Consider the following 12565-nt stretch of genomic DNA (forward strand, 5'->3'; position numbering starts at 1 on the left):
ACTAGACTGTTCCTTGAAAGCTTAGACCCGCTTCAGGGACCCAGATCTACACCCTGTGTTCTTTCAGCAAGAAAACTTAAAGCACCTCCCCTATGCTAGGCAGTGAACCAGGCCAGAATGCCCCTGCTTTCATGCAGGTTCAATTCCAAGGTTTGGCATGGAATTTATAGACTGATAACTTCGTTGGCCAAGGCACGGGGAGAAAAAAAAAAAAACAACTCTGCTGGTCTTAAAATAAAATGCTTTGTTCCTGGAAAGGCTCTTAAAGAGATCCCAGTTCAGCAGTTTTCAAACCATTTCTGGCCATAGAACCTTTAGTATGAACAGGGTCTTAAGAGGAAGTGAGACGTGAAAGCAGATATAAGCAGACCTTGAGCATTGATTGAAAGTCCTTCCTTATCCTCAGAGTCCCTGCCCATTTCACAGATGGGGACCCTGAAGCCCACAGAGGGGTAGTGGGACGACCCAGGGGGGCGAGCTCAGGGGCGTGGGGTGGGCCCTGGCCCGGCTCTCCTGGAAGGCGCTGGCCTGTGACACTGCCCTTCTCCCGCTCCGGGCGTTCAGAACGGGGCTCTTTACCCCAGACATGGCCTTTGAGACCATTGTGAAAAAGCAGGTGAAGAAGATCCGAGAACCGTGTCTCAAGTGTGTGGACATGGTTATCTCGGAGCTAATCAGCACGGTTAGACAGTGCACCAAGAAGGTAACCCGGCGGTCCGCCGGCCTGCACCTCCGCCCGCCTCCTGCACTGCTGACAGGCGCCCCTTCCCCATGCCCCCCACTGTCTCCCCAGTAGCATGTACAGACCTCAGCGGGGTGGGACAGGCAGGCCACCGCAGACCAGGACAGGGGGACTCTCTGAGGGGGCCTCACCCACCCGCCTGGCCCCCAGGCCCAGGACACCAAGGGACTAGACGCTGGTAAGACAGGGATGATGGTGGCCATTTACCCGGAGAGCCCACCAAGAGCTCCCCCGACTCAGGGAGAGTAGGGCTTGCGGTGGCCCTGAGCCCCCTCTCTGCCCTCAGAGGTGGGCCATTTGGGGGGCTTCGGGGAGAGGTCTTGGGGAAGCCTTGGCCCTGGAGGCAGGTGCAGGACAGGACATTCTTGGGTGCTGCTCTAGGGGCCAGGACAGCCAGAGAGGTGCAGAGGACCCAGGTCTAGCAGGCACCCTGTCCCCTCACTGTCCTTCATCCTCCCCGTTCTCATGCCACCCTCACCGAGGACCCCCACTCGGGGCCCTCCCCTTCCCTTCCATCCGCATCTCCTCCCAGAGACGGAGCCCTCTTCCGCCTGCTATGCCTTCTGAGCCTCGCAGAACCACGCAAGGAGGGCAGGGCGGGGAGGATGCGCCCACTGCACAGCAGGAAAACTGAGGCTCAGGAGATCCAGGGGCTTGTCCAAGGTCATGTTAGCTAGGAGGTGGCAGAGCTGTTACTGGAAGCCAAGGCTTTGGACTCCGAGTCCGGGGCTCCTTGGATTCCGCCCCCTAGCCCCCCTTCTCTCCCTACCCCCACTGCTGCCCTGGCCCCTCTCTATCACCACCTCCACTCTTCTGTCTTTCCTCTTCTCTCTCTTCTGTCTTTCCAAGTCGAATTCCTCCAGACCTCTTTGGAGGGAAGGCAAAGGACGCCCCTTGAGGAGAAAGCGAAGGCAGGAGAAGAGCAGGGTGCTGGAGAGCGGAGGTCAGGCAGCGACCCTGCAGCTGCAAGGGGCACCATGTACACCTTGATCTGTGTGCGTGGAGCCGCCTGCAGCTGCTCAGTGCACCCCGGGCAGCTGGATGCAGCCACCCTGGGGGCAGTAGGGAACTGCACTGGCTCTGGAGTCTGGGTGAACTGAGCGCAAGAGGTGTTGGGAAACCTAGAATTGAGCAGAATGGTTGGGTGGTGCTCTGGCCTGGGGCATCCCCTTAGGAGGACCCATGGCTGTGACAAAGATGGCATTGGAAGAAAGAGAGAGAGGGCAGGCTCAGTGTAGCTGAGGAGTGAGGGGCCGAGCCCTGGTGAGATTTGAGCTCAGTAAGGGGCCTTGTACACAGCAGGGCATTTGGTCCTTCGGCAGCGCCCTCCGCCATACCCACAGAACCGGGGGGTGCTTGGCAGCACCCGGGAGGTGCCAGCCCCGGGTGGTGGCAGGGAGGGCCGGGCCCCATGCTCATATTGTCTTCTGTTCTCTCTCTCTTTCTCTGTGTCGATGTCTCTCTCTCTTCCCCCATGCCTGTGCCATCCTCCACCCTGGCCCTGGCCCTGCTTGGCTTTCACTCCCCTCCTTGTCCCCACCCACCCGCCCACCTGCGGCTACTCCTCCTCTTGTCCCCTCCTCTTCCCTGGGTGCAGGACGGGCCTCTTCACACCTGACCTCGCTTTTGAAGCCACAGTGAAAAAGCAGGTGCAGAAGCTCAAAGAGCCCAGTATCAAGTGTGTGGATATGGTAGTCAGTGAGCTCACGTCTACCATCAGAAAGTGTAGTGAAAAGGTATGGCAGCCGCCTGGGTGGGGCTGGGCCTGTCCATCCCTCCCGCGTGGCCATGGCCTCCCGGGGGCAGAGCTGTCTGCTGAGCAGGCCTGGCAGCCTCTTGGCCACCCATGTGGATGTCCATGCTGGCCAGATGATTCCCGGCCCTGAACTTCCATGCCAATGTACAACCCCAGGTCTACTTACACTCACAGTCCCCTCTGGCCTCCATCTCTGCCAGAAGGCTTTGCTCCAACCCAAGCATCCTCAGTGCCATGGCCCCTCCCACCGGTAACAGTACCAGTGACAACAGTGATGTTGAGGGGCAAGCTGCTCCTACATGCCAGGCCCTAGGCTAAGTGCTTGCCCTTGTAATCTGACTTAACAACCCTAAGAAGCGGTGGTATTATCCCCGTTTTACAGATGGCAAAACTGAGTCTCAGGGAAGGCAAGCAGAGTGGATTTTAGATTAAGGAGGCTAAGGGAAGACATCTGGGATCAGGGTCCCCCGGGGGCAGGGGAGCTGTCCCAGTCCTGCAGAACCAATTTGCCTAAAAGCCTGTTGGACTGCTCATTTGACGTTAATCCATGCACACTGGGCAGGGTCAGCCTCTTCGAGTCATCTGACCTTTTAGATGCCTTTTTGCCACTCGTCTGCTTTTGGGCATTTTGAAGATTTTTAGCCAGATTGTCTGAAGCAGCTCTTCCCAGGGGAGTGCGGGGGCATCAGTTGCCTGAGAGATCCTTTCCAGAATTCAAAGGCTCCCCCTCAACCCCCGTCCCAGCAGGAGGAACCAGGGTCTCTGGGGAAGAGCCCAGCCTCACATGTGCGTGAAAAGACCCCTCCACTGGAGAGGTGCGGGCACACCTGCCTTGACTTCCAAAGTACCAATGTCCGTGGCTCAGATACAGCCAGTCACATGCACCCTTTTCACAATGCTGTCTCCCTTTTGCCCGCAATGGGGACAGACTGAGCAAATTAGCATCCACCCGGTGCCCATTGCACCTGGCATAAAAGCCGGGCTGGACTCCCCCATTCCCCAGTGTTGTGACCCCTGAGTCACGATCCCACTGCACCGTGGATCCGAGGCAAGACTGCCTTGGGAAAAGTTTTCACCAATTGAGATTTCTCTAAATCTTTTTTTTTATACATAGATTTGTTTGTTTTGTTATGGGATCACACTATGAATGTATTACCATCCTGCTTTTTAAAAAAAATTTTTAAAGATTTTATTTAGTTATTTTTAGAGAGGGGAAGGGAGAAAGAGAGGGAGAGAAACAATGTGTGGCTGCCTCTCACTAGCCCCCACTGGGGACCTGGCCCACAACCCAGGCACGTGCCCTGACTGGGAATCGACCCAGCGACCTTTGGTTCATAGGCCAGCGCTCAGTCCACTGATCCACACCAGCCAGGGCTCATCCTGCTTTTTCTCTTAAAAACATGAATTTCAGTTTTTCTTTTTTTGTTAATTACAGCTGGCACTCAGTATTATTTTACATTCATTTCAGATGTACATCATAGTGGTTAGACATTTATATAATTTAATGTAAATCGTAAAATTTTGGAAACAGCCCATGTGTCCATCCAGAAGAGACTGATTATATAAAGCATTACACAGACAATTCAAGGTGATACAGTCGTACCTTGGAGATGTCATGGGTTTGATTCCAGACCTCTGCTGTGAAAGGAATCACAATAAAGCAAGTCACACAATTTTGGGGGGGAAGGGTTTCCAGTACATGTAAGTTATATTTACCCTGTACTGCAGTCTGTTAAGTGTACAACAGCATTTTGTCTAAAAAAGTAACGTACATACCTTCACTTTAAAATACTTTATTGCTAACACACGCTGGCCATCCTCTGAGACTTCAGTGAGTCACAGTCTCTTTGTTGGTGGAAGGTCTTACCTTCCGTTTGTAAAACATGCAACATCGGCAAAGGGAAATAAAACAAAGCATGCCCACAGCTGCTTGAAGGTCAAGGCATGTTCATCTCCTTTCGTATCCCCCTCCACAACAGACTGTGGGGGGGGCAGGTTTCAGAAAAGAGTGTGTCCTGCTTAGGAGGGAAATGTATATGAATGATAAAGTCCCAAAGACATATTCACCAAAATGCTAGCTATTACTTTAAGAGAGAGCAAGAACACAGGAATTTTTCCATTTTATTGCACAAGTTTTAATCACTTTCAAATTTTTTATGGTGAGTGTATGATTTTTGTGAACAGAAAAAAAATGATCAACAGGAAATTTTAAAAGGAAATCTTCAAAATTATTTTTTAAAAGAGTTCCACCTTTTGGTTTATTTCGTGCATACAAATTATTTTTTCTTTATGTGGCAAAATCCACCTATCTTTGTCCTTTTTTTCTTTCCCCCTCCCCGAATGTTCTAAGTGTCCAATGCCTGCCAGAGGAAAATAGTCAACTGTAATTATTCCTGGGCCTGCTGGGGTCAGTTTTCCCCACTGGACAGAACCCGGAGTTCAGTGTCAGGCACGTGGCATGCTGCTCAGCCCGTGCAACCACCCTGCGAGGGAAGGCCCCACGACTGCCACCCTTTCCACGGGGACAAGCAGAGGCTCAGAGAGGTCCAGCCACTGCCCTAAGGAGCGTCGGCAGGGCAGGCGCTGGCTTTGATCCAGAGCCTTGTGACTCCAGGGCCTGTGCCTGACCATTTACTGGTGGGCTCCAGCTCACCGCCCATCTCAGCCAAGGTCTGCAGAGTTCCATTTTAGAAACTGGCTAAAAGTTCTGGGAATGCTCAGAGGCCGTCAGAATGGAAAAAGATGCTCAGAAGGAACGGAGAGCTTCTCAAAGGGGCTGAGGCTGCCCTGCGTGTGTGACACGTGGAAAACTTGACGAATGTGACAACCAGGCGGCTAGTGGGAGAACTGGTCATGCTCTTTGGCAAACTGCTCCCTCCTCCTCCCTCCCTGCCTACCCCTCCCTTCCCCTGCAGCCCCACCCTGCAAGGGAACACTCAGGACCACCTCAGAGGACGCCTTCTGGTGGTGGGGACTCAGTCCCAAATCTCCGCTCCAACTTGGAGACCTACTTCCAGAAGGGATGGGAACCACTCGAGCCTCGAGGGGCAGCAGGTTCCAATGGGCCTCCCCGTGGGTTTGTGTTTAAGCCCCTGGTCTCAGGCTGCCCCTCCCCCAGATCCCCTTGGCCTTGGCCACATCAGGCACTGGACAGGTGGGGTGGAGGGATGCAACATCTGTCACGTCTGCCTCCCTGGGCTGGCACCCAGGGCGCTGCTTCCGCTCCCATCTTCCTTCCTCTCCCAGTGTCCCCACCCTGTCTCCTTGGCCTCCATCTTGCCCTCAGAATCAGTACCTGTGACCTAGTCATGCTAACCTGCGGCTCTCTTCCCACCTAGGGGGACCCACCTGAGTGGCCTGGCCCAGGGACAAACAGCGGTTCTAGCTTTGCCCCATTTGGGTCACACATGGCCACTGAGGGGGAATGCGGGCCAGCAGGACTGGACGTCCCTGTGGGTGGCCTTCCACCCTCAACAGCTTGGCGAGTCTCCCTCCCTGAGGAGTTGCTGGCTCATGAGTCAGAGGGCACAGGAGCCTTCTTGGCAAGGAAGGCAAAGACATCCACCCTCCATACATCCCACATCCCTCCGGCACACCCTCTCCAAACACTGGTGGTGCACCTGGCCCTGCCCCCGCCTTCAGGGCAATTAGAATACAGTTCAATGAGGGAAGGTGACAGGGAGGCCCCCAGTCCAGCTCTTGGGTGGTCAGGGCAGGCTTTTGGATGGAGGTGGCATCCAACAGTGACTTGAAGGTGGAGGTGTCACCCTGGGCTTTGTCCACAGTCCAGCTGAGCTGAGGGCAGAGTCCACAGAGAGAGCGGGAAGGCTTGGAGCAAGTTTCCCTTCAGCCTCAGTTGATAAAAACTGGGAGGCAGTGGGTGCTGCTGAGCTCCTGACCCCAGAGGAGCCCAGTAGAGACAGGTCGGCTGGCCAGCTCGGAGCCAGACAGACGTGGTTGGAGTTGACGGTGCCAGTCCCCAGCCTGTACAGAGGGGCAGACCAGGCAGGTTCTACCGAGAGGGCCAGGGGCCCAACCAGGCCCCGCGGGGTACTGCTCATGCTGCTGGCACCCCGCTCTGCATGCCCCCCACCCCGCGCCCTCGCATGCCCACGTCTGTGGCTCCCGCATGTCCTCTGTGTGACTGCTGGCTTCCCCTGCCTCAAAGCTCTGACAAGGAGCATTGCCTGTCCCCAGCCTGATTCAGGAGGCCAATTGGCACCTTGGGCCCTGCCCTCCCCAGATTCTTCCTGGATAGGAATGTCCTGCCTGACTCCCCACCTGACTGTCCCTCCAAGCCCTTGGGTGAGGGGGAGCCCTGAGGGTCAGGGAGAGCTTTGGGAGCTAACAGGCCACCAAGCCAAGGCCTCGGTGCAATGTCTGTTTTCAAGATGGCTGCCACCAAGATGGCGCCAAGGAGCAAGCGGATTCCCATGGCATTTCTGCCCATGGGACCACCCTCCCACCCCTGGTTGCCTAGATAGGACAGTGAAGAAGGCCTGAAACCAGGAGACCCTTGAATTGCCATTCGGGACCCATTCTTGGAGGAAAGGGGTGGCCATGGCTGGGTGCCATCAGCTTCCTGGGACCCCAGATCTCTCTGCCCCCCCCCACCCCTCAGGCATCCTGTGGGTGCCTCCCCCCTACACGCCTGAACCCCTGGGCTCTGGTGGGGTTGGGGTGCTTCCAACCCGTGCCCCCTGTGTACGTGGCTCTCTCCCCTCCCACCTTCCCCCAGCTCCAACAGTACCCCCGGCTGCGAGAGGAGATGGAACGGATTGTGACCACCCACATCCGGGAGCGCGAGGGCCGCACCAAGGAGCAGGTGAGCCCGCGCCCCCATTCCCAATCCTTTCATCCGTCCCTGGGCTCTCTTCTTCCCATTTTGTCTCTTCTGTGTCAGCCCCCCCACCGCCCCGTACTTTCTGTCCTTGTACCAAGTCTCTGCTTCTCTCTCTCTTTCACTGTGGGAAAATTCACACACGCGCATACATGCATGCGCACACACACACACCATAGACTTCACTGTGCAGTTCCGTGCTATTAAATCACGCACACAGCTGTGCAGTCCCCACCACCATCCATTTCCAGAACTTTTCATCTTCCCAGAATGAACTTCTGTCCCCGTTAAATACTAACTCCCCACTCCCCTGTCCCCTGACCCCTGGGGCCCACCATCCTACTTCCTGTTTCTGTGCCTGTGACAACTCTAGGGACCTCATAGAAGTGATAGTGTGCAACACTTGTCCTTTTGTGTCTGGCCGATGTCACGTGGTGTAATGTCCTCCAGTTCCCCCACATTGTGGATATGCCAGCATTTCCTTCTGAAGGCTGAATGGCACTCCGGTGTGTGCCTGTACCACATTTTCTTCGTCCGTTTGGGCTGTTTCCACCTTTTGGCTGTTGCAAATAATTCTCCTATGAACACAGGTATACAAGTATCACCTTCAAGCCCTTGCTTTCAGTTCTTGTGGCTCTATACCTAGAAATGTAATTGCTGGATCATACGGTCATTCTATGTAATTCTGCGCATGTTAAGTTTTTTAAATTGATTTTAGAGAGGAAGAGAGAGAGAAACATTGATGTGAGAGTGACACATCAGTCGGTTGCCTCTCGCACACACCCCAGCCAGTGACTGAACTTGAAACCCAGGCATGTGCCCTGACCCGGAATCAAACCCGTGACCTTACAGTCTACGGGGCGATGCTCCAACCAGCTGAGCCATGCTGGCCAGGGCTGTATGGTCATTGTTTGAATAGCCACCACACTGATTTCCAAGGACAGCTGCACCATTTTCCATCCCCACCATCTGCCCCTGAACTTCCCAGCAGTCTATCGTCTGGTCACCTCTTTTGGGGGCTTTCTCTCTCTGTTTGCTGTTTCTCTAAGTCCCCTATACCTGTCATAGCCACACCTCTTCCTTTTATGTAGTCATTCATCAAAAATTCCCTCCATCACAAACATGTTGCTGGCCACTGCATCTGTGCCGGGGGTTGGGGGGCAGAAGTGAGCGGGCCCTCCTCACAGCCCGCACAGGGCTTGCCGACGAGACTCCTTTCCTTGCCCATCTCTCCTCTGTTCAAGCCCACCCCTGGCTACCACTTCCCAATTTCTGTCCTTACGCACCCCCTGCCACAACTGCGCTGCCCCCATCACTCCCGTTTTTGTTTTTGGTGTTGTTTGTGAATTCCCACGGATCGCACCCTGACCCATGGGGCTCAGTGGGTTGGGTGTGGTCCCACGATGCAAAAGGTCGCCAGTTCGAGTCTCTCTCTCTTTCTCCTTCCCTCCCCTGAAAATAAATAAGTAAAATCTTGAAAAATTCTTATTGATCCCTTTTTAATTACAAAAGTGATAAGTACTCAATAAAATATTCAGTCAGTGTAGACGTGATTAAAGTACAAGTAAGTGTCCCTCCGTCGCTGCCGCCCGCCCCCAGCTTTGCCTTCCAGACATTTTGTCCTTCACACACAGATTCCAGACTCCATCTTAGTCTTAGAGAGCCCCATTCCTGCCACGTGTGTGTCCTGCCTTTCTTCTCTGAAGATAATCATCAGCGCTCACATCCATCGGCTGATCACCTGTTACCCCTCAGACATGTCACCTGCCCCTGTCGTGTGTCTTCCCCACAGTGGTCAGGCAGAAACGACTCCTCTGGGGACCCTCAGGCTCCGTGAGGACAGGCCCCAGGCTCGCAGGAAGCGGGGGGCCCTGGGTCCGAAGCCCGCAGGCCGCACCTGGGGTGTCACTCTCAGGACTCTCAACCACTTGCAAAGAGGGTCTGCCCGTGCCGGGACCTAGAGACTGTCCTCATTCCTCGAGCAGCTTTATGGTTTAGGGACACCATCATCTCGTTCCCCTTTCGGTGGCCATTGGCTCACTCCCCGTTTTGCTCCAGGACCAACCACACCACTCTGAGCTCCCTGGTACATACGCCTTTGCTCACTTGATGCGGTTGTGCGATATGGTTCTAGAAGTGAGAGTGTGTGTTTTAATGTTGTTAAACATTACCCAGTTACCCTCCAAGAATTTGATATTAACTTGCATGTCACAACAGTATATGATATTAGCAGTATATGAGAGAATTCACCCTCTTACAGTTACGCCCACTGGTCATTGTCAATATTTAGTAGTAAGTTGGTAGATTTAAAAGGGTCTCATGGTTTTAGCTTACATTTCTTTATTAATGAGGATGAGGTATGTATCCTACTGGCCATATGCATTTCTTCTATGAACCCATTCATGTTCTTTGACTATTTTGATTCGTGTTTCTTGGGTAGGAACTCTTTATTTATTACAGACACTTGTGTGTATGCATATATTCATTTAGTATAGACTGTGGATTAATTTTGTTATGGATCCTATATGTGCTGGAAGTATTTCATACATTTTGAAACTCGGGTATGTTTTCCACCTGCCTCCTGACCTCTGTGTCCTTGAAGGTCATGCTCCTCATCGATATTGAGCTGGCGTACATGAACACCAACCACGAGGACTTCATCGGCTTTGCCAAGTGAGTGCCCCCTGGGCAGAGAAGGTGACACCACGTGTGTGTGTGCGTGGGTGTGCGTGCGTGCGTGTGAGAGAGAGAGAAGGGGTGGGGGAAGGACCCAGGTCAGGGTTGACCCTCTGGGTTTGGTGCCCACGGAGCAGTGGCAATGGAGCTGGGCCTCTTGAAAGGAGAAGTTCTGAGACCATCCTCTCTCTCCCCTCTAGTGCTCAGCAGAGGAGCAGCCAGATGAACAAGAAGAAGACTTCAGGCAACCAGGTGAGTGAGCCCCCGTGCCCCGGCCCGAGGGATGAAGGGTGCCAGATGGACGCCAAGCTCTGAGAGCCTCCTCCCCCGAGGGGAAGGGTCCCACGGGGGCCAGGGAGCCTGCCAGCTGCCAGCCACAAGCCTCCCACTCTGCCTCAGTAATCCTCTCTCCTCTCTCCCAATGCTTCTCGTGATTGCTATGGTTACCTCTTTACAGGATGAGATTCTGGTGAGTACCAGGACCGGGGCTCTTGGCTTGTGTAGTGAGGGGGAGGAAGGGGCTCACTGTAGTGGGGATGGGCAAGAGGGTGCCCTCTGGCTTGAGCTGCTTGCACACACCAGCCCCGGTTGTGTGCATGGACTCTCAGGCCAGAGGCAAGGCCTGTCCGCAGGCAGAGTCCCATCAACCTGTCTGTCAGCACGCAGGAGCTAGCACTGCCTCAGCCAGAGGCAGACCATGCGGGCTGGGGTGGGCAAAAATGCCTGGCAGGGGCCTGGCACTGAGTAGGTGCTCCTTAAACATCTGTTAGATGGATGGGTGTCTGGATGGATAGATGGATGGGAAAGGAGTATGTTTTTAAGCTTGCCTGGCACCCAGTAGGTGCTCGGTAGAATAAAGTAATCCATGAATGGAGTAACTCAGGGCGGTTTGGCTCAGTAAGCACTCACTGGCGCCTACACCGTGCTGGCCGCTGGACAGGAGTCAGACCCTGGCCCTGTATCTTGGAGACCTAGGCCTACAGGCATGGCCCAGAGTGGGAGTCGGGGGAGTGGGAGGGGCTCTGGAGGGGTTTTGGATGAGCGGGAAGGAGGGCAGGGCGGGGGGTGGCCGAGGGAGGACAAAGGCTGCAGATCAATGGGGGCCAGCAGCAGGGTGGCAGGCCTGCTGGTCAGGTGCTGAGATGCAGAGTGCCAGGGTGTGGGGTTCGGACCCGTTTCCAAAGATGGTGGCAAGAACTGAAGGAATCTTCACTGGACTGGGACAGGGTGGGAGAGGCACTGCAGGGCACCAGGCTGCCGTGTCCCTGTTAATGGCTCAGCTACTGGTCCACCATGTGACTTTGGTTCCTGGGGAAGCCAGAGAGGGTTAAGAAGGACTTCGAAGCCCTGGCTGGTATAGCTCAGTGGATTGAGCTTGGGCCTGCAAAGCAGATGATCGCGGTTCGGTTCCCAGTCAGGGCACATGCTTGGGTTGCAGGCCAGTTTCCGGCAGGGGCCAGTTCCCTGCAGGGGATGCACGAGAAGCAACCAAACATTGATGTTTCCTTCCTCTCTCCTTCCCTTCCCCTCTAAAGATAAATAAATAAAATATAAAGAAAAAAGAAGAAGGACTTCGAGGGTCTCAGAAGCAGGCCTGGCCCCAGGCTCCTTGGGTCTTCTTCGGGAAGACCAGGGAGGCCAGGACCAAGGGGGCGGGGAAGACATAGCTCCCACCGCCAGGTCTGGGCTGTGGCTCCACCCTTGGAGCACAGTCGGAGGGCCCTGGTCTATGGCAATGGCTCAGGACAGTCCTGGGGACAGCTTCTTCCTGCTGGGAAAAGGCACCTTTTCCTGCTGCTCTGAGGTTTCCCCCTGCCCCGATTCCCTGCCACCCTACCTGTGTCCAGGGCCTGGCACCAAAGATCCTTCAAACCCCCTATTGCAGCCTTGCGTATTCATGCCACACGTGTTTACTGGTCACCTTCTGCCTGTTGAGCGCTCTGCGAGGTGCTGGGATGTGACAGGAGAGGGAGTCCACAATTTAGCACGGGAGGCTGACGTGAACAGATACATACACACACACATTAATTCAAAATACCAGTCGTCACAGAAGACTCAAGAGAGTGATAAAAGATTATAATGGAGGTCCTGACTTCTACTGGGGGGCAGGCAGGGGCCACCTGAGAATGTGACTTCTGAGCCAAGGCCCAGAGGATGAGTAGGAATTTGCCGGGCAAACAGGAGGGGAAGTGTTTCTAGGCAGAGACGACAGCAGCATGTGCAAAGTCCCTGAGGTCAGAGACAAGACTTAGAATAAATCAGATCTGAAGCTGAAAAGGTGCTCAGAGTGGTCTTGCCCAGTTAGCAAACTAAGCTCTCCTCGCATACTTTTAGTGGTGGGGAGCTCACCCCCTACCAAGGTCACCAGTCTCCTACTCAGACGGCTCTGACTGTCAGAAGGCTCTTTGTCTTGAGCAGATTTCTGCCTTCCTCTGTCTTCCAACCTGTTCACTTGTGGTTCAAACCAGGGCAGGTCTGGCCCCCACCCTCCCTGATCAGCCAAGCCTCCCAAGAGCAGGGAGAAGAGCGGGCTTTTCGGTGCCTCTCTTTG

General features: G+C 54.5%; 1 protein-coding gene across 17 annotated transcripts in view; it reads left to right on the forward strand.

The window, feature by feature from the left end:
* Positions 1 to 12565, forward strand: part of DNM1 (dynamin 1) — a 41507-nt gene that overhangs the window by 16900 nt on the left and 12042 nt on the right. For 10 of the 17 annotated variants that reach the window (XR_005065068.1, XR_005065071.1, XR_005065070.1 and 7 more), the window contains exons 10-14: positions 2340 to 2478; positions 7237 to 7323; positions 9941 to 10011; positions 10215 to 10266; positions 10472 to 10483. Coding sequence is in view for 13 of the 17 variants with exons in the window: in XM_037036734.1 (XP_036892629.1) it covers positions 2340 to 2478; positions 7237 to 7323; positions 9941 to 10011; positions 10215 to 10266; positions 10472 to 10483 (361 nt within the window). In the remaining 4 variants the exon portion in view is untranslated. Of the gene's footprint in view, positions 1 to 564; positions 704 to 2339; positions 2479 to 7236; positions 7324 to 9940; positions 10012 to 10214; positions 10267 to 10471; positions 10484 to 12565 lie in introns of all 17 variants that reach the window. The other 7 variants (XM_037036735.1, XM_037036727.1, XM_037036729.1 and 4 more) reach the window with 3 other exon arrangements.

Source organism: Sturnira hondurensis, unplaced genomic scaffold (genome assembly GCF_014824575.4).
Source record: "Sturnira hondurensis isolate 20B ecotype Veracruz unplaced genomic scaffold, ASM1482457v3 Scaffold0022908, whole genome shotgun sequence".
NCBI lineage: Eukaryota > Metazoa > Chordata > Mammalia > Chiroptera > Phyllostomidae > Sturnira > Sturnira hondurensis.